The sequence below is a fragment of the Genypterus blacodes genome, unplaced genomic scaffold, assembly GCF_046128005.1.
Source record: "Genypterus blacodes isolate CSIRO-AG114 ecotype Tasmania unplaced genomic scaffold, CSIRO-AGI_Gbla_v1 ptg000048l_1, whole genome shotgun sequence".
NCBI classification, from domain to species: Eukaryota; Metazoa; Chordata; class Actinopteri; order Ophidiiformes; family Ophidiidae; genus Genypterus; species Genypterus blacodes.
Genome location: NW_027466861.1, coordinates 519,727 through 544,396, shown reverse-complemented (window position 1 = coordinate 544,396; position 24,670 = coordinate 519,727). Strand labels below are relative to the sequence as shown.

Genomic DNA, 24,670 nt, shown 5'->3' with positions numbered 1-24,670 from the left:
TTTTAAAGCTCAACATTTGGACCTCTGGACTGTTTGCATGATTGATCTGTGAGACTTTGGCAGGTTTGAGTGTTTGCTATTTCTTAATACTAAACACCACAAGTAAATAAAAGATTCCAACGAGAACCAGTGTGGGTGTTATGACTTTACATAAGCAGACTTTGATTTGAAATATTGGTCAGGTCTTACGTTTCATTTCCGGGTTTAACGAGTCTTTTGTGTGTTGCAATCAGAGAAAAATTAAGTTTAATTCATACGAGAAGGAAAGAAACAGCAAGACGCAATATCATAAGTTGGCAGGCGTTGTGTGTGACAAGACACAGACGGCTGTGAAGCTGATGAATTCTCTGAGAGCTGCTAGATCAGGGGTCCCCAACCCCCAGGCTGCGGACCATTACCGGTCCGTTGGTCATTTGGTACCGGGCCGCACAGAAAGAATAAAACTTACATTTTTTCCGTTTTATTTATTATCTGAGTCTGAACGATGTTCTATTTTGAAAAATGACCGGATTCTCTCTGTTACATCTGTCTGTGACTCACGCATGTCAAGAGGCTTGCCTCGGTCACATGATACGTTAACTAAAAATAAACCCGCAAGTTAGCAAAATGAGTAAAAAACAAATGTCCCTGGAAAGTTTCTTTGCAAAGGGGAAGAGGCCCAGTGAGGAGACAGAAGTAGAGCTTTAGACTTCCAAGAAAAAGAAAGCTGCATTTAACAGACAATACCAGGAGTCCTACTTGAAATATGGATTTATCGCGACAGGTGATTTCCACGCACCAAGCCAGCTCTGCATAATATGTGGCAACCGGCTCCCTAATGAGGCAATGAAGCCTTCAAAACTGCTTCGCCACTTGGAGACCAACCACCCTGCATTAAAAGACAAGCCTTTTGAGTATTTGGAAAGAAAAAAGTGTGAACAAGAAGGACAGAAGCAATTACTGAGGGCCACCACATAAACAAATGCGAATGCACTGAGAGCATCATACTTGGTGGCTAACCGTATTGCTAAGGCTAAGAAGCCATCAACTATTGGTGAAGAATTGAACCCTGTTGCCATTTCCGACAACCTATCTGTGTGAAGTGGGGTTTTCTGCAGTGACAGCAACCAAAACAAAATTGCGGTGTAGACTGGACATTAGCAACACACTTCTGGTGTCATTGTCTCCCCTTAGCTCTAGATGGGACCGTCTCGTTACAGAGATACAGGCTCAGGGCTCCCATTGACTCACTATTTTTCATGCAGTTTATATTTGTTTTTGTGGTGTATCTTATTTTGAAGGCATGTTTAAACGTTACCATAGCGACCAGAGAGTGTAAGGGGGCAGAGAGGATGTGACTCCTCTTGGCGCAATGTTACGAGAATGTTGCTAATAAAGTTGCGAGTACACATTGGATTCACGTTTATTATTATATTTAGAAAGTACCCCAGCTTTTATGCCTGTCGTATCATTTTATTTTATTGTATTTATCCGCCACGCCTTCAAAGCCGGTTTGTGAAAATATTGTCTGATATTAAACCGGTCCGTGGCCCAAAAAAGGTTGGGGATTGCTGTGCTAGATGACAGAACCATGTTGACTTCTGATGTTTTTCTACTGCAGGATCAGAAAAACTATTCTTCCCTAGCCTGTCATCATTTTAACACAGACACTGAAGATTATGAGCTTTTGCTTAGCATTTGTGGAAGCCTGGGATGGAAACATGACAAGTGTGTGTTGAGAGTGTGAGTGTGTGTGTGTGTGTGTATCTGCCTTGAAGAGGTATCCCTCCCACAGCTGGAGCTCTGTGTCCAGCACCTCCCGGTTCCTCTTCAGAGCCGACTCCTGCCTTTCTGCCTCAGGGACGAACCAGTTGTAGTGGATGACTGAATCTGAAAGGAGACAAAGATGGAAACGGTTTCAAACTCCTTCATACCTCTTCCAAGGCCAAGTATTCCTCCAATAACGACCCTAACTGACCTTTCTGCCCCCGGGGGTTCAAATCTAACACTTGCTGGGATTTGTGCTCCTTCTGGTCGAATGACAGCAGCTTGTGGTCGTAGCCCTGCAGGTTCTTCTCCTCAAGAGCGATCATGACCCGCCAGCAGGGACACGAGCCGGAGCCCCACAGCAGAGTGATCTAGTCCTGGGACATAGCGCTGAGTAACTGTGAGCTGAGGAGGATAATAACCACGTCCTGCCTTGGGGGATCTCATTCTTATACTGCTATTCTCAAGGTCTATGCGGGTGTAAAGCGATGATAAAAGCACACACCCCCACATAGTTGACTTCAGTAAAATGCAACAATTAATTCAATGCATTCAAAAGATTGTAGCCATATATAAATTAAATGTTATATTTTAAGAACTTAAAGCAATAGTTGTTAATCTGGGTAATTTATCTGAGTGAGTGTGCTTGGGTCAGATGCGTGTGTGTGTTTGTCCCCTCTATATGTGTGTGCGTGTGTTGTAGGTGCATACACAGGTTTGAAGCTGTCCCAACATGGCTGACTGATAAAGCATGCGGTTCTTTGTCCACAAAACAAGTAGACAACCTGGTGATATAGTGGATCAACCCCCTCTTGTGTCATAGATCCAGCTGCCGCGACATTGGTTAAAAGGTTAACTCTTGCCCGTGAGGTCATTTGCAGTATATAAGCTCCAGTATCTCAAAAACTGCCTATCTTCAGAAACGGCTCCTTTCCAGAAAGGCTCTTCAGCTAACGCTCTCTGTACCAACTCAAGGGAGGTAGGAGACCTAAGAACTTGCCCTGGATGCTCCAATCCAGTGAACTCTTCAACTAACGCTCTTCAGCTCAACTCAAGGAAGAGGGAGAGACCTAAGAACTTGCCCTGGATGCGCCAATCAAGTGAGCCCAGAACCCACTTTAGCCCAACCAAGCAGCAAGGAAAAGAAAGAAACTCAAGAATCTGCCATGAATTTTCCAATTCAGGGAACTCACAAGCTCAAAGGCCTGCATCTCCGTTTGCATTCAAAAGTGTCTGACCGTGACTCAACTGGACCAAGCAGTGATTCCTACTACACTACGAAGACAACTACTGCATGATTTCACACTCTCTCTCCCTCTCTCTCTCTATGCACCTCTTGGTTGATAAACCCCCTGTGGTGTTAAGACACACATGTTACATTGCAGGCTAAGCTAGAAGTGAAGCTGCCATCTCAGTTTGACCCAGGTCCCACTAGTGGGTGTGTTATAATCGACGCCACTTCCTGTACATCATCCCTCTCACCACACACCCACACACACACACACACACACACACACACACACCCACACACACACACACACACACACACAATAATTGTGTGTTAAATAATTCCCATTTAATTAATTAATTGACTAATTAATTAGATAATTTGAATTGATAGTTAAGACTTATGGTGAATCTTTAAGGTTTAGGTCAATCATATGCTATCTTGGTTCCCCTGCCAATAAAAGGGGTGGTTCCCCAGGGGACTTTCATTTATTGAAGTTATTAATCAATTATAATTTAAATTTAATTTATTAATACATTTTTTTGATAGCAATTTTTGATAAAGTAATATCACCAACAACACACACACACACACACACACACACACACACACACACACACACACACACACACACACACACACACACACACACACACACACACACACACAGTGTCACTCTGAGACATAAACAAACTCATCCACAAGTGGCTTAGGCTGCTGTGAAACCTTTAATTGGATAACACATACATGCTAGGACTTTCAACCTGTGTGTGTAGACCACACTATGCATCGCTCTTCAGGGAGAATCCAGACACAACCCCGAGCCGTTTGGCAACCATAGGAGGAGCAGGCAAGGTAACGGATCGCTTCAGATAGCAGCGACGCCTGGGAGAAAAAAACAGCCACACATCTCCATCCATTAAATGTACAAATAAATGAATAAACACTGACAAAGATATGAACATGGTGGGGAAGAACAACAGATATACTCTACAGGTTTACATGTTCTTATTTTGATCTACTTTCGAGATTGAGAACATACCATTTAAGGCTACTGTCTATAGAAGCCTTCATATATATTGACGTAAACATTCTGGGTAGATTTATGGATCTTTTATGCACATTGACATCAAGCTTCCACTCTTTCACAGCGTGGTATCACATGATCTCCATGTGTGCACTTCACTGACCTCCTGTTAGATCAATTGTGAGAACTGACATTCGATTTTGCATACATTTACCTTTTTTGGCCATTGGGGCACAGGCAGTAGAAATCACCAAAATTTCCTTTATTTTGTGTGTTACTGTGTGTGTGTGAGTAAGTCGTACCAGTAAGAGGAATTGTTGAAGTACTCATTGACGTAGGTGAAGAACTGGCAGTTGTGATCGTCGTTACAGTTCTGCTGACACGTTTGTAAATCATCCAGCAGTATGAAGCGCAGGTCTGAACCTCTGAAATCGATTCCCTCAAAAGGTGTTTTCATCCAGCCTATCAGCAGAGAGGAACACAGAACACAGGAGGGAATTTACACAGATTACACAGAGTTTAAGGCAATGACAGTAAAGGTCTGATGGGGGATAAGTGAAATCAGACCTTTTTGGGGCCTTGATGGAGGTATGAGTCTCGTCACAATGCAAACACAATTTAGCTTTTGTGATTCTACTTATCAGCAGATAAAAATTTGCTGAGATGGAAGGGCTTTGTAAGATAAAAATATAGAGGGAGCAATAGAGAGGCCAGAGGTCAACATGGGTTACAGTTTAATTCAAAGTACTGGCCCTGACAAGTCTGGGAATAAAACAATAAAACTGACAACTCCTCACCCGGGGGGGTGGGGGGGGTGGGGGCCTAGATAACAGATAACTGTCAAAAGGTGGGAGAGGGCAGCTGAGGGTCGCTGCACCACCTTATCAACACCTCAACATCTGGGGGACAGTAAAAGGGAGGAAGGGGATCCCCGCTGCAGGATAGTCTGGGATGCTTCTTTAGATCAGGGACTTCACAGAAGGGTTAATTGTACTGTACTGTTGTTGTGTCATTTACATGTTGCGAGAACACCAGAGAAAACGCACTGAAGGCACGATAATCAAATTGTAAAATAAACATATCTGGCTGATTGGGAATTAGGGCAAAGACCACATGAATTTCAAAGATGCACAAACATCCCTGACATCCTGCTTTAGATGACTATATAAGCCAGACCAACTAAAAGCTTGGAAGGCATTTCTGCTTACCAGAACCTTCCGTGTGCACGCTCCACTGTAACTTGCTGACCAAACACGTCATAGCCTAAGGTATGTTGATTCTGGTGTACCTTATATTGAGAAGTTCATGTATTGTTTATGCTGTTAGGAGTAGTAATATTGCTAGGTTAATCAGACTCTCTAATGCTAAATGTTAGATAAATTGATGATTGTTAAACTTTGAAATACTTGGGTTATTCGTAATGTGATTGATTCAAGTAAATCAAGGGTCCTATATTACCGCATGTCGGTGCAGACCTGCTCAGAGGTAAATTACTGACTGGGCGGGGCGGACATTGGGGAAGGAATTCACATGAATTATCTTTTGTTGGTCTAAGTGTATGATTTGTCAGACACGCATGCAGAAAGCGAAAACTCCGGCCTCATAGCTGACAAATGTGTTACGCCTCCCAGTACAAATTAATCCGAAAACTGCTCTTGAACGAGCTGTTAAATGTTCGTAATTTGGCCGGTGACAATTCTTTGAGCGATACAGGTACGCCCTGTTTGGACAAACAATCCAGTTTCAGCATAATAATGAATGAATCAACAGCAAAGTTATCCTGAATTCTCGAGCGAAGATAAGGATCCGAAACTGAGCTTCTCATGCTAAAACAAAAGAATGGCGCATTTACTCACAGAATCATCCAATCAGAGACTACATTTATCACTAGTAATAAGTACATTTATCTTATGGAGTCAGATATGGCGAGAATATTTCATTATGTCTGAATAACTTCACAGTGCCGATAGGAGACCAAGCCACGCCTCCCGTGATCTCCGGACGCCGCCGTTGGACCGGAAGACGGGAACCCATCCGGTCTTACAGCTTCATGGGGCATAAATGCTGAGAAAGGAACTTCCTGTGTCAGTGAACGTTTCACATGTGGGGGGTACTTACTGTTATCGAGGGCACAGAAGCTTGACGGCAGGCCAGAGGTGAAGCCCTCCCTCGCTGCCAACACCATTAGGTCTGAATTTTTCTTCAGATAACAGCTCACTTCAGTGCTGGAAATAGAAAGAAAACAAATCCCTGTTACAGCCGCTGCAAGCCATGAAATTATACATTTAACTCAAAGGAATAAACCAATCTGCAGCATTTAGATACTGTCGGTCATGTTGCCTGGATGAAGTTGGTTACAAAAAAGTCGTCCAACTGTTTTTAATATCTTGTGTTCTAACACACACACACACACACACACACACACACACACACACACACACACACACACACACACACACACACACACACACACACACACACACACACACAACACCATACCTGTTGTAGGTGAAGTAGGTGCAGGCTGGGTGGTCAGTGCACAAGCTGTGGCACTGCTCAGGGGAGGCAGCGGGCAATGTTAACAACTCGCTTCCTGGGATGTCAGTGCCTGGGAAAAGCTTGGTCTGGCAAGGGGTTTGCTTATCTGACAGGGGAATTGATTCTGGCTGTGTTGAGAATCCAGAAATAACTCCAGTGGCCGACTCGACAATAGGAGGCACAGGTATCGTCCAGCTGAATTTAAGGTGGCACTTATACCTACAAACACACCAGAGAACCATTAAACCAATGGAGGGAGCAGAGAATCAAACTCACCTAGGCTTAACTGCTAATGGAATTCTGTTCCATTCCGATTCCAGGACCACACACACTCCTGCTGGTGCCAAAAATGTAACAACGCTGTCTGTCGCTGTTCTAAAGGCAGAAATACTTGAATCTCACTGGACTGTCACTCATCCCGGCATTCACCTGATGGACGCGGGTGTGTAGTCTGCTGTGGCGAAGGTGAAGAACTGGCAGCCGGGCTCCTGGGTGCAGACTCGCTGGCACTCCTCATAGTCTGCTGTGAACAAGGTCTTGTAATCCGCTCCAAAGAAATCCACGCCGTGGTACACAGCGCTCAGAGAAGAGCCTGATAACGACACGCAGGGTTCACTCATCCATTCAAATCAGACCTTTGTACTTAGAACCTCTTTATTTAGACGCGGTGGCGGGCTTACTTGGTTCGGCGCTGCAGCCTTTGAGGGAAAACCCTGAGGTGACCCCCAGCAACGGTGTCTGGACGTCAGGCTGCCCAGAGGAGGACAACTTCAGGTAGCAGTAGAAGTTCCTGAAATGAAACGTTCAACTTATATCCCTGTTTTGTATGAATACGTCTGTATATTTTTGTGCATTTAGGCTTCAAAACTTTCACCCTAAGTTTGCAGCTATAAACGCTTTGGCAATGCAGGTGGAAAAGTCCTCAGAGAGTTGAGTTTGAGAGCATGAGTTTGACATCTTGGTTGGCAGCAAAAATGTAAATCATAGAGCTTCTTACTTTACAAAGCCTCCATATTTGGGTTAGAGGGTTAATGGTTAGGGTTCTATATTTATAAGGTTTGTTAAATATTTCAACACATCTGGCAGATTTCATATTATATATATTTGATATTTGAGTTCATTTCTCTGCTTTCAATGGCTCACCTGTTGTCGTTCGCCCAGTCAGAACGCAGAAAGGTGAAGAACTGACAGGCGGGATGCTGCGTGCAGAGCTTCTGGCAGTGCCCCTCATCCGGAGAGTAGACAAAGTTGATGTCTGAGCCCGGAAAGTCCATGTTCCGCTGAAGCTCTGGGACACACTCTGGAAAGATGCAACAGGCCGCGCTCACACATACCATACGTGTACACACATACACAAGAGGTGCAATAGATAATCATGATTTGGCAAAAAAAGGTTTGTGTTACCTTGGCTGAGGGAGAGTCTGCAGAGGAGCAGCAGGCCCAGGAACAGGCACCAGCACACACTCATCTTATCCATGTTGGTCTGTTGCAGTCAAAGTGGTTCCGACTGTTTTTAAAGCTCAACATTTGGACCTCTGGACTGTTTGCATGATTGATCTGTGAGACTTTGGCAGGTTTAAGTGTTTACTATTTCTTAATACTAAACACCACAAGTAAATAAAAGATTCATAAGAGATACAGTGTCCTTGTGTGGGTGTTAACACCCACACAGCAGGTGCATCAGTTTATGTTTGACACAGGGACACAAGGATGTGTCAAGCAGCAAACTGTGGGATTGAGAGTTTAGCCGTTGACTTCCTTTTAATAAATCAGTCTAAAAAAGTCTTATTTTCCAACAACAACACCACAACTCATCTCAGCAGGTGCATCCGTTTATGTTTCACAGAACTTTGAGGTAAAAGACTAGACATGGAGACACAAAGTCTTCACTGCCACACAAATACGATACTGCTCTGCCATCCGTAGGTTTACAAGCACGTTTGATTGCACTACCATTAATAAATCCGTTTCAGACAAATAGCAGAGCAGAAGAATAAGTAGTGTTAAAACTAAGCGTGGGCAGAGGCGACAGTAAGGTGTGTGCGTCTCAGAAGTCCTTGAGTGTGTCTTGTCCCTGAGGGTTGTCCAGCCAGTGAGGCGGCCAGCTGGCTCTGATGCTGGGCTCCTTCAGCGCTGCGTAATACTAGCTCAGCTGAGGGAAACGCCCAGCAGGTAACCTACAGCAACAACACAAACACACACTGGTATCAATCAATCAATCAATCAATCAATCAACAGTTTTACTTTGGTGCCTGTTCAAGCAAGAACGACCACCGACCCAAATCTGAAGAGGGTGGCAACCGTCGGAAACACGAGCACCTCGGCCAGAGAGAAGACGGAGCCTGCCAGGTAAGAGCCTGAGCCCACCTGAAGAGAGAGAGAGAGAGAACTCTGGACTGTTTGCATAATTGATCTGTGATACTTTGGCAGGTTTGAGTGTTTGCTATTTCTTAATACTAAACACCACAGGTAAATAAACGATTCCAAAGAAATACAGTGTGGGTGTTATGACTTAACATAAGCAGACTTTGATTTGAAATATTGGTCAGGTCTTACGTTTCGTTTCTGGGTTTGACGAGTCGTTTGTGTGGCGCAATCAGAGAAAAAATGTTTAATTCATACGAGAAGGAAAAGTGACAGCAAGACGCAGTATCAAAAGTTGCCAGGCGACGTGCGTGACAAGACACAGACGGCTGTGAAGCTGATGAATTCTCTGAGAGCTGCTAGATTTGGGGTCCCGAACCCCCAGGCTGCGGACCGGTACTGGTCCGTGGGTCAGTTGGTACCGGGCCGCACAGAAAGAATAAATAACTTACATTTTTTCCGTTTTATTTATAATCTGAGTCTGAACGATGTTCTATTTTGATTAAATGACCGAATTGTCTCTGTTACATCCGTCTATGACTCACATTTGACGCATGTCAAGTCGCTTGCCTCGGTCACATGATACGTTACCGCTAAAACTAAACCCACAATCTAGCAAAATGAGTAAAAAACAAATATCCCTGGAAAGTTTCTTACATGACAATACAACATTAAACTGGATGTATTTTTCATGCAGTTTTAATTTGTTTTTGTGGTCTATCTTATTTTGAAGGCATGTTTAAACGTTACCTTAGCGACCAGAGAGCGTTAGGGGCCAGACAGGATGTTACTCCTCTTGGCGCGATGTTACCAGAATGTTGTCTGATAAAAAAGATTGGGGGCCGCTGTGCTAGATGAAAGAACCATGTAGACTTCTGATGCTATTCTACTGCAGGATCCTGAAAACTATTCTTGCCAAGCCAGTCATCATTTTAATACAGACACTGACAATTACAAGCTTTTGCTTAGCTTTTGTGGAAGCCTGGGATGGAAACATGACTAGTGTGTGTTGAGAGTGTGAGAGTGTGTGTATCTGCCTTGAGGAGGTATCCCTCCCACAGCTGGAGCTCCGTGTCCAGCACCTCCCGGTTCCTCTTCAGAGCCGACTCGTGCCTTTCTGCCTCAGGGACGAACCAGTTGTAGTAGATTACTGAATCTGAAAGGAGACGAAGATGGAAACGGTTTCAAACTCCCTCATACCTCTTCCAAGGCCAAGTATTCCTCCAATAATGACCCCAACTCTGAGTGATGAAATTGTGAGACCCTCAAACATGCGTTGGTACATGAGCGCCTGTTCTGCCGCGCTGTCTGGGATCAACTTGGTGCCCTGAGACTTGAACTGATTCTGTCATTGGAAGAGGAAACATCTGCACACTTGGTCATGCATGCAGGTGGCAGCATCTTGATCTATTGTGAGGTAAAGAATCTCTCACCTCCAGGTAAAAACAGGCGCCGTAGGATTCGTTGACAACGTTGACTCCATGTTTAAACGCGGGAAGGTCAGGAATCAAACAGCCACCAGGTTAACAGACAAACGAGCTCATGGCGTGCAACACACTTGCAAAAATGTCATTGTGCATTGTAAAGCAGAAGACTCCTCCACACTGAATGGCACTCACAAGTCTCTCAATTCACTTTATCTTTACCTTAGTAGCAAATATTAACAGAATAAATTACAAATTAAGCCATTTTGATGATTGTTACCGTCAATGATGAAAACGTCTTAGTAAAATCACCAAATCTATAGATACATGTATCAGTGATTGTTCAGCTCTTTGGCGCCCCCTAGTGTAATCCGGCGACAGCGCGCTGGCTGGAACGTCATACTGAAGATATAAAGTTGATTCTGCTAAAATAAAAGCAGTTTGGCGAATTAAAAATAAACCGAATTACAGGCTTACTATTGGGGCTTTTTTTGGAAACGTTCAGTCCTGTTCTTCCATGTCAGTGGTTTAGCTCATAACCCCGAATGTTATTATAATTCATCGTTTTAAAGGTGTCTGGTGTGATTCAGCAAAAACAAATGGAATGTAACAAGACTTTTAAGCAGCTCTCAGATAATTCATCAGCTTCACAGCCTGTGTCATGCTGTTGAGACTTTTCTTCTCGTGTCTAATTGAGGGAATGAACGTAAACAAATGTGTCATTCAGGTCACATGACCTTTCTGCCCCCTGGGGTTCAAATCTAACACTTGCTGGGCTTTGTGCTCCTTCTGGTCGAATGACAGCAGCTTGTGGTCGTAGCCCTGCAGGTTCTTCTCCTCCAGAGCGATCATGACCCGCCAGCAGGGACATGAACCGGAACCCCACAGTAGATTGACTGAGTCCTGGGACATGGCGCCGAGTTACTGTGAGCTGAGGAGGATAATAACCACGTCCTGCCTTGGGGGATTTATTCTTATTCTGCTATACTCAAGGTCTACGCGGGTGTAGAGCGATGATAAAAGCACACACCGCCACATGGTGGACTTTAGTTAAATGCAACAATTAATTCAACGCATTCAAAAGGTTGCGGCCATATAGAAATTAGATGTTAAGAACTTAAAGCAATAGTTGTTAATCTGGTAACAAATTTATTTGAGTGAGTGTGCTTGGGTCAGATGCGTGTGTGTTTGTCCCCTCTATATGTGTTTGTGTGTGTGTGTGTTGTAGGTGCTTACACAGGTTGCAGCTGTCCCAACATGGCTGACTCTGATAAAGCATGCGGTTCTTTGTCCACAAAATAAGTAGATAACCTGGTGTTGTAGTGGATCAACCCCCTCTTCACACCTTGATGTGAGGATGTCATAGATCCAGCTGCGCCGACATTGGCCAAAAGGTTAACCCTTGTCTGTGAGGTCATTTGTAGTATGGAAGCTCTGATATCTCAAAAACTCCCTCTCTTCAGAAACGGCTCCTCTCCAGAAATGCTCTTCTGCTAACGCTCTCTGTACCAACTCAAGGGAGGAAGGAGACCTAAAAACTTGCCCTGATGATCCAACCCAGTGAACTCTTCAACTAACTAACGCTCTTCAGCTCAACTCAAGGAAGAGGGAGAGACCTAAGAACTTGCCCTAGATGCTCCAATCCAGTGAACCCATAACCCTCTTTAGCCCAACCAAGCAGCAAGGAAAAGAAAGAAACTAAAGACTCTGCCCTCATTTTTCCAATTCAGGGAACCCACAAGCTCAAAGGCCTGCACCTCCATTTGCTTTCAAAAGTGTCTGACCGTGACTCAACTGGACCAAGCAACGATTCCTCCTACACCACGAAGACAACTTTCCAACTTCTGCAAGCCCAGAACTGAAGACCAAAACGGACAAACCATCGACTCAGTGGACCCTCAGCGCAGCTGTGCAATCGGTGCAACAGAGAATCACAAAACGGACGGTCGTGATTCTATTAAGTAAGGCTTTGATGTTATGACTGATTTAAAGTCAGATTTAGACCTAAGTAGTTAAATACACTGGATGCAATACTGTATATTCTATAATGAATATTTCTGCTATTTTTTTTTTTAAAGTTTTCTAACTGTGCTTTCGAGCACTGATTCCTGCATGCTGCATGATTTCTTTCTGAAATTGTTTGCTCTGAATGTCGGTATGATTATCAACCTCTACGCACAACAAGTGTCGCCCTTCTAGACGGATTTCGAGCGCAAAGCTTATCTTTAATTTATTTCCATTTAATTAATGAATTAATGAATTAATTAGATAATTGTGATTGATAATTAAGACTTATCGTGAATCTTTAAAGTCAAGGTCAATTATATGCTATCTTGGTTCCCTTGCCAATAAAAAAGGGTGGTTCCCCGAGGACTATAATTTATTAAAGTTATTAATTTTTAGAGGGTCGGAAGGCGGTATGGTGGTGGAATAGTTGTGGATGGGGCATGCTCTCTCTCTCTCTCACACACACACACACACACACACACACACACACACACACACACACACACACACACACACACACACACACACACACACACACACACACACGCACGCACACACAGTAGGTGCTTACACAGGTTTGGAAGCTGAAAAAGATGTGAGGCCTATAAGACATTTTTGAAGCCTGTCCCCACATGGCAACATTGCGGTCTTTTGTCCACAAAACAAGGAGACAACCTAGTGTTGTAATGGATCAACCCCCTCTTCACACCTTGATGTGAAGATGTCAGAGAATCAGCTGTGTTGGAATATAACAAATAATGTCAAACATTTAGAGGTAAATGCAGGAGCTGAGATTAATATAATTACAGTAACCAAATGGCTGACTCCAGCAAGTCTGTTTATGGAGCAATAAAACAGAGAGATCCACAGCTTCTCTCTCCAGGAGGGCTAGATAACACATATCTGTGAACAGGTGAAGGGTCACTGCATCACCTAATCAAAGCCTCAGCATCTGTTAGATAGCAGGAGGCAGGAAGAGCCTCTCAGTCTGAGGTGCCTAGATTAGATCAGTGGGGTTTTAGAAGGGTTAATCACACTATAGTGTTGTTCTTTAATTTACACGCAAAGAGTATTCCACTTTCCCCCACAGACAGCTGTGCATCCCTCAGATCTGAATCTTAGAGCCACCTCTCTCTTGAAGCTGGCTGACCAATTAATAACGGTTAAAACGCATTGTCATCAGTGAATTACCATACGATGTAAACGCCTTGTATTAGCGGGATAAATAGGGATGCACAGGAATATTTGATGTTCCTTCTTTGACCCATGAGATAGTCGGAACCAGCGCTGTCCAAAAGTCTTATTCCAGTAAAACCCATCTGAAGATCCAGCCAGGCTTTTCCTCATTTGTCGCCAAATCAACGAACAAGCAGAGGACACTCTGTTGAATCCTTAATAAGCTGCCACGACATTGGCCAAAAGGTTAACTCTTGCCTGTGAGGTCATTTGCAGTATTAAAGCCCAGCAGGTCCACCCAGAATCAGTCTTCAGCCAACGCTCTCCAGCTCAACTCAAGGCAGAAAGGAGACATAAGAAACTCAAGAATGTGCCCTGGATTTTCCCAATTCAGCTAACCCAGCTAACCCTCTCTGTTTGCTGCTCTTGCTGCTGTGAAGACTTTAAGAGACCCCTCATCTCTCCCTGGACAAAGACCCAAACTTTGTCTCAGTGAACACCTTTTTCTTTCTCTGAACCTGTTGAGTTCTCCTTTTGATTGCTCGACCTGAATCCTGATTGCAAAGCGGTTCCTCCTGTTTTCTTCAAATTCCCCGTCGACAAACTGCCAATCGAGGACCTGCAGATCTGCCCTGTGATCAACTCATCAGCGCCTGAATCTACGACCCAACTGGATCTTCAACGCAACAGATTGCTCAACTACTTCATTGGTGAATTACAACATGGACGTAACTCCACCAAGTAAGGCCTAGATGTCTGTGCGGAAATAGAGTTAGGAATTGATATTATGTGCATTAGATATAGGATACTGTGTGTTCCTAACTAAGCAAAATATTACAAGTGTGTTCTTTTAGTTTTTCATCGGTGTTAACCAACAACGATTGCATGTGCGCCGTTTCTTGTTTTTTCCCTCTCTTTCTCTCAACCCTTTGTCCTGGTAAACTGTACTAATGCGTTACAGTGCCGTGTGTCCGACTGAAGGCTTTGTGTATTGCAAGAATTTCTCTGAGTCTCTCAGCCTGTCTCACAAGTTACCTAAATCAAGACTGTCTCCATCCCATCTTCTCCAGCGCTGAGGTGCAGAGCACACTCTCTCACACACACACATGCACTCACGCACGCACACACAAGCACACACACCCACACACAGGGAAGCTAGGAAGAAATCCGCCATCTTGGTAATGAACCTTGAACTGTGGGACCCTTCCCATTCACGTGCGTTTATCCGCCACTTTATATAGCCCTGTTTCTAAGCTAGGTTCCTGTACATCATCCCTCACACACACACACACACACACACACACTCATGCTTTGTTTTCCTTGTATTGAAATCTGTTATCACCTGAACTTCTTGCTATTGTTTCTGTTTTCAGGTTTTTTATTATTGTGAGTTAATAAATCCTTTCATATGTTTGCTCTGAATGTCTGTAAACATGATTATCAACCTCTACGCCAGACAAGTGTCACCCTTCTAGACTGATTTCAAGCGCAAAACTAATCTTGAAATTGTTCCTATTTAATTAAATAATTTATCAATTAGATAATTTCAATTGATAATTAAGACTTATGGTGAATCTTTAAGGTTTCGGTCAATTATGTGCTATCTTGGTTCTCCTGCCAATAAAAGGGGTGAATCCCCCAGGACTTTAATATTAAAGTTGTGAACTATGAATAATTAATATTTAATTTTAATTATTTATTTTGATAGCAATTTTTGATAAAGTAATATCACCAACAACCCCCCCCCCCCACACCATACACAAACAGTTTCACTCTGAGACAAAAACAAAGTCATCCACAAGTGGCTTTGACTGCTGTAAAACCTTTAATTGGATAACACATACATGCTAGGACTTTCAACCTGTGTGTAGACCACACTACACTACTCTGTGCAGGCAGAATCCAGACACAACCTCGACCCGTTTGGCAACCATAGGAGGAGCAGGCAAGGTGACGGAGCGCTTCAGATAGCAGCGGCGCCTGGGACAAAAAACCAGCCACACATCTCCATCCATTAAATGTACATATAAATAAATAAATAAACACAAACAAAGATATTAACGTGGTGTTGAAGAACAACAGATATACTCTACAGGTTTACATGTTCTTATTTTGATCTACTTTCCAGATTGAGAACATACCATTTAAGGCTACTGTCTATAGAAGCCTTCATATATATTGACGTAAACATTCTGAGTAGATTTATGGATCTTTTATGCACATGACATCAAGCTTCCACTCTTTCACAGCGTGGTATCACATGATCTCCATGTGTGCACTTCGCTGACCTCCTGTTAGATCAATTGTGACAACTGACATTCGATTTTGCAAACATTTACCTTTTTTGGCCATTGGGGCACACGCAGTAGAAATCGCCTAAATATCCTTTACTTTGTCTGTGTGTTTATGTGTGTGTGTGTGTGTGTGTGTAAGTCGTACCAGTGAGAGGAATCGTGGAAGTACTCATTGACGTAGGTGAAGAACTGGCAGTTGTGATCGTCGTTGCAGTTCTGCTGACACGCTTGTAAATTGTCCAGCGGTATGAAGCGCAGGTCTGAACCTCTGAAATCGATTCCCTCAAAAGGCGTTTTCATCCAGCCTATCAGCAGAGAGGAACACAGAACACAGGAGGGAATTTACACAGATTACACAGAGCTTAAGGCAATGACAGTAAAGGTCTGATGGGGGATAAGTATAATCAGACCATTTTGGGGCCTTGATGGAGGTGTGAGTCTCCTCACAATGCAAACACAATTCAGCTTTTGTGATTCCACTTATCAGCAGATAGTAAATGCTGAGATTGAAGGGCTTTGTAAGATAAAAATATAGAGGAATGCAATAGAGAGGCCAGAGGTCAACATGGGTTACAGTTTAATTCAAAGTACTGGCCCTGACAAGTCTGGGAATAAAACAATAAAATAGAAGATCTAACAACTCCTAACCCAGGGGGGGGCCTAGATAACAGATAACTGTCAAAAGGTGGGAGAGGGCAGCCGAGGGTCGCTGCACCACCTTATCAACTCCTCAACATTTGGGGGACAGTAAAAGGGAGGAAGGGGATCCCCGCTGCCGGATAGTCTGTGGGGCTTCTTTAGATCAGGGAGTGCACACAAGGGTTAATTGTATTGTACTGTTGTTGTGTCATTTACATGTTGCGAGAACACAAGAGATACAGTAACAAACTGAAAGCACTATAATCAAATAGTAAAATAAACACATCTGGCTGATTGGGAATTAGGGCAAAGACCACATGAACTTCAAAGATGCACAAACATCCCTGACATCCTGCTTGAGATGACTATATAAGCCAGACCAACTAAGAGCTTGGAAGGCATTTCTGCTTACCAGAACCTTCCGTGTGCACGCTCCACTGTAACTTGCTGACCAAACACGTCATAGCCTAAGGTATGTTGATTCTGGTGTACCTTATATTGAGAAGTTCATGTCTTCTCCATGCTGTTAGTAGTAGTAATATTGCTAGGTTAATCAGACTCTCTAATGCTAAATGTTAGATGAATTGATGATATTTAAACTTTAAAATACTTCTGGTTATTCGTAATGTGATTGATTCAAGTAAATCGAGGGTCGAGACGGGATCATATATTTTGTTGGTCTAAGTGTATGATTTGTCAGACACGCATGCAGAAAGCGAAAACTCCGGTCTCATACCTGAGAAATGTGTAATGCCTCCCAGTACAAATTCATCGAAAAACGCTCTCTAACATGCCGTTAAATGTTTGTAATCTGGCTGGTGACATTTCTTTGATCGATACAGGAATGCCCTGTTTGTACAAACAATCCAGCTTCGGCATAATAATGAATGAATCAACAGCAAAGTTATCCTGAATTCTCGAGCGAAGATAAGGATCCGAAACTGAGCTTCTCATGCTAAAACAAAAGAATGGCGCATTTACTCACAGAATCATCCAATCAGAGACTAAATTTATCACTAGTAATAAGTACATTTATCTTATGGAGTCAGATATGGCGAGAATATTTCATTATGTCTGAATAACTTCACAGCGCCGATAGGAGACCAAGCCACGCCTCCCGTGATCTCCGGACGCCGTCGTTGGACCGGAAGACGGGAACCCATCCGGGTTTACAGCTTCATGGAGCATAAAGGCAGAGAGAGGAACATCTCGCATTTGGGGGGTACTTACTGTTATCAAGGGCACAGAAGCTTGACGGGAGGCCAGAGGTGAAGCCCTCCCTCGCTGCCAACACCATTAGGTCTGTATTTTTCTTCAGATAACATTTCAGTTCAAAGCTGGAAATAGAAAGAAAACAAAAACCTGTTAAACAGCCGCTGCATGCCATGAAATTACACAATTAACTCAAAGGAATAAACCAATCTGCAGAACTAATATACTGTCGGTCATGTTGCCTGGATGAAGTTGGTTAAAAAAAAGGTTGTCCAACTGTTCTTTATATCTTGTGTTATAACAGTGCCTAACACACACACACACACACACACACACACACACACACACACACACACACACACACACACACACACACACACACACACACACACACACACACACACACACACACACACACACACACACACACACACACACACACACACACACACACACACACACACACACACACACACACACACACACTACCTGTTGTAGGTGAAGTAGGTGCAGGCTGGGTGGTCAGTGCACAAGCTGTGGCACTGCTCAGGGGAGGCAGCAGGCAATGTCAACAACTCGCTTCCTGGGATGTCAGTACCTGGAAAAAGCTTGGTCTGGCAAGGGGTTTGCTGGGGAATTGATTCCATATTTGTTGCATTTGAGAATCCAGAAATAACTCCAGTGGCCGACTCGACAATAGGAGGCACAGGTATCGTCCAGCTGAATTTAAGGTGGCACTTATACCTACAAACACACCAGAGAACCATTAAACCAAAGGAGGGAGCAGAGAATCAAACTCATCTAGGCTTAACTGCTAATGGAATTCTGTTCCATTCTGATTCAAGGACCACACACACTCCTGCTGGTGCCAAGAATGTAACATCGCTGTCTGTCGCTGTTCTAAAGGCAGAAACACTCAAATCTCACTGGACTGTCACTCATCCCGGCCTTCACCTGATGGACGGGGGTGTGTAGTCTGCTTTGACGAAGGTGAAGAACTGGCAGCCGGGCTCCTGGGTGCAGACTCGCTGGCACTCCTCATAGTCTGCTGTGAACAAGGTCTTGAAATCCGCTCCAAAGAAATCCACGCTGTGGTACACAGCGCTCAGAGTAGAGCCTGACAACGACACGCAGGGTTCACTCATCCATTCAAATCAGACCTTTGTACTTAGAACCTCTTTATTTAAACATGGCGGTGGGCTTACCTGGTTCGGGGCTGCAGCCTTTGAGGGAAAACCCTGAGGTGACCCCCTGCAACGGTGTCTGGACGTCAGGCTGCCCAGAGGAGGACAACTTCAGGTAGCAATGGAAGTTCCTGAAATGAAACGTTCAACTTATATCCCTGCTTTGTATGAATATGTCCGTAGATTTGTGCATTTAGGCTTCAAAACTTTCACCCTAAGTTTGCAGCTATAAACGCTTTGGCAATACAGGTGGAAAAGTCCTCAGAGAGTTGAGTTTGAGAGCATGAGTTTGACATCTTGGTTGTCAGCAAAAATGTAAATCATAGAGCTTCTTACTTTACAATGCCTCAGTATTTGGGTTAGAGGGTTAATGGTTAGGGTTCTATATTTATAAGGTTTGTTAAATATTTCAACACATCTGGCAGATTTCATATTATATATATTTGATATTTGAGTTCATTTCTCTGCTTTCAATGGCTCACCTGTTGTCTTTCGCCCAGTCAGAACGCAGAAAGGTGAAGAACTGACAGGCGGGATGCTGCGTGCAGAGCTTCTGGCAGTGCCCCTCATCCGGAGAGTAGACAAAGTTGATGTCTGAGCCCGGAAAGTCCATGTTCCGCTGAAGCTCTGGGACACACTCTGGAAAGATGCAACAGGCCGCGCTCACACATGCCATACGTGTACACACATACACAAGAGGTGCAATAGGTAATCATGATTCGGCAAAAAAGGTTTGTGTTACCTTGGCTGAGGGAGAGTCTGCAGAGGAGCAGCAGGCCCAGGAACAGGCACCAGCACACACTCATCTTATCCATGTTGGTCTGTTGCAGCAGATGAGCTTCTTCAAATGCAGCTGAAGTCAAAGTGGTTTCGACTGTTTTTAAAGCTCAACATTTGGACCTCTGGACTGTTTGCATGATTGATCTGTGAGACTTTGGCAGGTTTAAGTGTTTGCTATTTCTTAATACTAAACACCACAAGTAAATAAAAGATTCATATGAAATACAGTGTCCTTGTGTGGGTGTTAACACCCACACAAGGACACAAGGGACACAAGGACATGTGAAGCAGCAAACTGTGGGATTGAGAGTAAAGCGATTGACTTTCTTTTAATAAATCAGTCTAAAAAAGTTTAATTTTCTAACAACAACACTACAGCTCATCTCAGCAGGTGCATCAGTTTCTGTTTCACAGAACTTTGAGGAAAAAGACTAGACATGGAGACACAAAGTCTTCTCTGCCACACAAATACGATACTGCTCTGCCATCTGTACATTTACAAGCATGTTTGATTGCACTACCATGAATAAATCCGTTTCAGACAAATAGCAGAGCAGAAGAATAAGTAGTGTTAAAACTAAGCATGGGCAGAGGCAACAGTAAGGTGTGTGTGTCTCAGAAGTCCTTGAGTGTGTCTTGTCCCTGAGGGTTGTCCAGCCAGTGAGGCGGCCAGCTGGCTCTGATGCTGGGCCGCTCCTTCAGCGCGGCGTAATACTGGCTCAGCTGAGGGAAACGCCCAGCAGGTAACCTACAGCAACATCACAAACACACATGGGTATCAATCAATCAATCAATCAATCAATCAATCAACATGGTGCTGTTTTACTTTGGTGCCAGTTCAAGCAAGTACGACCACTGACCCAAATCTGAAGAGGGTGGCGACCGTCGGAAACACGAGCACGTCGGCCAGAGAGAAGAAGGAGCCTGCCAGGTAAGAGCCTGAGCCTGAGCCCAACTGAAGAGAGAGAGAGAGAGAGAGACCTCTGTACTTTGGCAGGTTTGACACCACAGGTAAATAAAAGATTCCAAAGAAATACAGTGTGGGTGTTATGACTTTACATAAGCAGACTTTGATTTGGAATATTGGTCAGGTCTTACGTTTCATTTCGGGTTTAACAAGTCTTTTGTGTGGTGCAATAAGAGAAAAATGTTTAATTCAAACGAGAAGGAAAAGCGACAGCAAGACGCAGTATCAAAAGTTGCCAGGCGACGTGTGTGACAAGACACAGACGGCTGTGAAGCTGATGAATTCTCAGAGAGCTGCTAGATCAGGGGTCCCCAACCCCCAGGCTGCGGACCGGTACTGGTCCGTGGGTCATTTGGTACTGGGCCGCACAGAAAAAATAATTAAATTTTTTCCGTTCTATTTATAATCTGAGTCTGAACGATGTTCTATTTTGAATAAGTGACCGGATTGTCTCTGTTACATCCGTCTATGACTCACTCTTGACGCATGTCAAGTCGCTTGCCTCGGTCACATGATACGTTACCGCTAAAAATAAACCCACAAGCTAGCAAAATGAGTAAAAAACAAATGACCCTGGAAAGTTTCTTTGCGAAGAGGAAAAGTAAGGAGACAGAAGAAGAGCCTACGACTTCCAAGAAAAAGAAAGCTGCATTTAACAGACAATACCAGGAGTCCTACTTGAAATATGGATTTATCGCGACAGGTGATTTCCACGCACCAAGCCAGCTTAGCATAATGCCTAATATGTGGCAACCAGCTCTCTAATGAGGCAATGAAGCCTTCAAAACTGCTTCGCTACTTGGAGACCAACCACCCTGCATTAAAAGACAAGCCTTTTGAGTATTTTGAAAGAAAAATGTGTGAACAAGAAGGACAGAAGCAATTACTGAGGGCCACCACATCAACAAATGCGAGTGCACTGAGAGCATCATACTTGGTGGCTAACCGTATTGCTAAGGCTAAGAAGCCATTCACTATTGGTGAAGAATTGAACCCTGTTGCCATTTCCCACATCCTATCTGTGTGAAGTGGGGTTTTCTGCAGTGACAGCAACCAAAACAAAAGAGTAGACTGGACATAAGCAACACACTCCTGGTGTCATTGTCTCTCATTAGCCCTAGATGGGACCGTCTGGTTACAGAGAAACAGGCTCAGGGCTCCCACTGATTCAGCGTTATGGTGGTAATGGTGATTGTATTTTTCATGCAGTTAAAATTTGTTTTTTTATGGTGTATCTTATTTTGAAGGCATGTTTAAACGTTACCTTAGCGACCAGAGAGCGTTAGGGGGCAGAGAGGATGTTACTCCTCTTGGCGCGATGTTACGAGAATGTTGTTGGATATTAAACCGGTCCATGGCGCAAAAAAGGTTGGGGACTGCTGTGCTAGATGACGGAACCATGTTGACTTCTGATGCTATTCTACTGCAGGATCAAGAAAACTATTCTTGCCAAGCCAGTCATCATTTTAATACAGACACTGACGATTACAAGCTTTTGCTTAGCTTTTGTGGAAGCCTGGGATGGAAACATGACTAGTGTGTTGAGAGTGTGAGTGTGTGTGTGTGTGTATCTACCTTAAGGAGGTATCCCTCCCACAGCTGGAGCTCCGTGTCCAGCACCTCCCGGTTCCTCTTCAGAGCCGACTCGTGCCTTTCTGCCTCAGGGACGAACCAGTTGTAGTAGATGACTGAATCTGAAAGGAGACGAAGATGGAAACGGTTTCAAACTCCCTCATACCTCTTCCAAGGCCAAGTATTCCTCCAATAATGACCCCAACTCTGAGTGATTAAATGAAATGACCCCCCTCACCAATAAACAAACAAACATGTGAGTCTACAACATCAGCTTCCACAGTTATTGACAAAGTCTGGCAGCCAATCATAGCAAAACGGTGAAGAACTGTATTAGGAAACAAAGATAAAACTTGTTCCAGAGATTCTACATGTAAAATGGACTCACTCAGTTTTTCGTAGAGCGTGAGACCCTCAAACATGCGTTGGTACATGAGCGCCTGTTCTGCCGCGCTGTCTGGGATCAACTTGGTGCCCTGAGACTTGAACTGATTCTGTCATTGAAGGAGGAAACATTAGCACACTTGGTCATGCATGCAGGTGGCAGCTTCTTGATCTATTGTGAGGTAAAGAATCTCTCACCTCCAGGTAAAAACAGGCGCCGTAGGATTCGTTCACAACGTTGACTCCATGTTTGAACGTGGGAAGCTGAGGAATCAAACAGCCACCGGGTCAACAGACAAACGAGCTCATGGCGTGCAACACACTATGATATCTTTGTGCATTGTAAAGCAGGAGACTCTTCCACGCTGAACTGCACTCATTAGTCTCTGAATTCACTTCATCTTTACCTTAGTAGCAAATATTAACATAAAAAATTACGAATCAAGCCATATTGATGATTGTTGCCGTCTATGATGAAAACGTCTTACAGTTAAACCACCAAATCCGTCGATACAAGTCGCTGTATCAGTGATTGTGCAGCTCTTTAGCGCCCCCTAGTGCAATCTAGTGACAGCGCGCTGGTTGAAACGTCATACTGCTGGTTTAAAGTTGGTTTTCTGCTAAAATTAAAGCAGTTTAGCGAATTAAACATAAACCGAATTAAAGGCTCAATAATGGCTTTATTGGAAACGTTCAGTCTTGTTCGTCCATGTCTGCGGTACAGTTCACAACCCGGAATGTTATTATAATTCATCTTTTTAAAGGAGTCTGGCGTGATTCAGCAAAAACAAACGGAACGTCACGAGACTTGTCTTTTCCTCGTGTCTTCTTTAGGGAATGAAGGCAAACAAACGCGTCATTCAGGTCACATGACCCTACCTGCCCCCGGGGGTTCAAATCTAACACTTGCTGGGATTTGTGCTCCTTCTGGTCGAATGACAGCAGCTTGTGGTCGTAGCCCTGCAGGTTCTTCTCCTCCAGAGCGATCATGACCCGCCAGCAGGGACAGGAGCCGGAGCCCCACAGCAGAGTGATCGAGTCCTGGGACATGGAGCCGAGTTACTGTGAGCTGAGGAGGATAATAACCACGTCCTGCCTCGGGGGATTGATTCTTATTCTGCTATTCTCAAGGTCTGCGCGGGTGTAAAGCGATGATGGAAGTACACACCGCCACATAGTGGACTTTAGTAGAATGCAACAAAGAATGCAACGCATTCAAAAGGTTGCAGCCATATAGAAATGAAGTGTAATGCTTTGATAAATTAAAGCAATATTCGTTAATCTGGGTAATCAGGGAGCAAGTGGAGTGACTCGATCACACAGACATGAGGCACAGTGGAAACTGACTCTGGCGCCATCTTGTGGTGGTTGGTGGTACTTCCTGAGGCCATAGCGTTTTCACAAATTGTATCCTATCTATCTATCTAACAACATTCCAAAGAAAATGTCCTTTAAATATGCAAGGAAATCAGAGAATGACCCCGCTTTCGTCTGTCACAATCTGGCCGTTGTTCCTTTCATCATATCCCTGAGGTAAATTGCTGTGCATCGGGAATAAAAAGATTCACCCCTAGTGCAAAAACAAACAAACATGCATTTTGCTGATCCAGATAGCACAAGAAGGGACGAGGATAGAGGACCAGAGAAGAGAAGAAGGCGAGACAAGAAAGATAGAGTATTGATGTAATCGACAACAGTAATGACGTCACTCAACACTCACTGCTTCACCTCTTGCTCTTTATTTGCAGAATGTGTGCACACAGCATTTCACGTGAAAGTGCAGTCGTCTCGTCGTTAATTCATCCAGATTGACCCACAAACTGTCTCAGGTTTATATAAAGGAAGTGCAGCGTGAGGACAAAGGTCAAAGGAACGACCGGGCCCACATACAGCCACGCCCATGCAGCCTCCTTCACCTCTGGTTTCTTTCTTTAATTATATTTCACAGAATGGCCTCCTCCTCCCACTATAAAACAAGTTTCTACAGAAATTACAAAAAATAATACAAAACGCACTAAACATGCACTCTAACGTACCTCGTGGTACTTCGCAGCTGACGAGGGCATTTACACATTTCACGCACAAATCCCTGCACGTCCTTTTTCTTTACAATTCAAAAACATTCCTT

The 24,670-nt window shown here is 43.9% G+C and overlaps 3 protein-coding genes across 3 annotated transcripts; all 3 read right to left on the bottom strand.

The window, feature by feature from the left end:
• Positions 1 to 3,683: 3,683 nt before the first annotated feature.
• LOC143000393 (coagulation factor XI-like) lies at positions 3,684 to 8,034 on the bottom strand. The gene is made up of 8 exons (XM_076149701.1): positions 7,944 to 8,034; positions 7,683 to 7,839; positions 7,220 to 7,329; positions 6,969 to 7,131; positions 6,501 to 6,758; positions 6,120 to 6,226; positions 4,304 to 4,463; positions 3,684 to 3,859 (listed from the first exon to the last, which is right to left on the bottom strand). Exons 1-8 carry the CDS (start codon positions 8,014 to 8,016, stop codon positions 3,757 to 3,759), a joined length of 1,131 nt encoding a protein of 376 aa, XP_076005816.1. The 5' UTR covers positions 8,017 to 8,034; the 3' UTR covers positions 3,684 to 3,756.
• A 321-nt stretch (positions 8,035 to 8,355) lies between these two features.
• LOC143000397 (glutathione S-transferase A-like) lies at positions 8,356 to 23,676 on the bottom strand. The gene is made up of 8 exons (XM_076149703.1): positions 23,422 to 23,676; positions 22,741 to 22,806; positions 22,547 to 22,652; positions 22,162 to 22,280; positions 20,480 to 20,574; positions 19,740 to 20,367; positions 8,818 to 8,928; positions 8,356 to 8,716 (listed from the first exon to the last, which is right to left on the bottom strand). The coding sequence occupies exons 1-6, from the start codon at positions 23,590 to 23,592 to the stop codon at positions 20,235 to 20,237; spliced, it is 690 nt and encodes a 229-aa protein (XP_076005818.1). The 5' UTR covers positions 23,593 to 23,676; the 3' UTR covers positions 8,356 to 8,716; positions 8,818 to 8,928; positions 19,740 to 20,234.
• On the bottom strand, positions 15,317 to 19,722 carry LOC143000396 (coagulation factor XI-like). Its single transcript, XM_076149702.1, has 8 exons — positions 19,582 to 19,722; positions 19,322 to 19,478; positions 18,861 to 18,970; positions 18,610 to 18,772; positions 18,145 to 18,399; positions 17,674 to 17,780; positions 15,950 to 16,109; positions 15,317 to 15,490 (listed from the first exon to the last, which is right to left on the bottom strand). The coding sequence occupies exons 1-8, from the start codon at positions 19,652 to 19,654 to the stop codon at positions 15,388 to 15,390; spliced, it is 1,128 nt and encodes a 375-aa protein (XP_076005817.1). The 5' UTR covers positions 19,655 to 19,722; the 3' UTR covers positions 15,317 to 15,387.
• Positions 23,677 to 24,670: the final 994 nt, after the last annotated feature.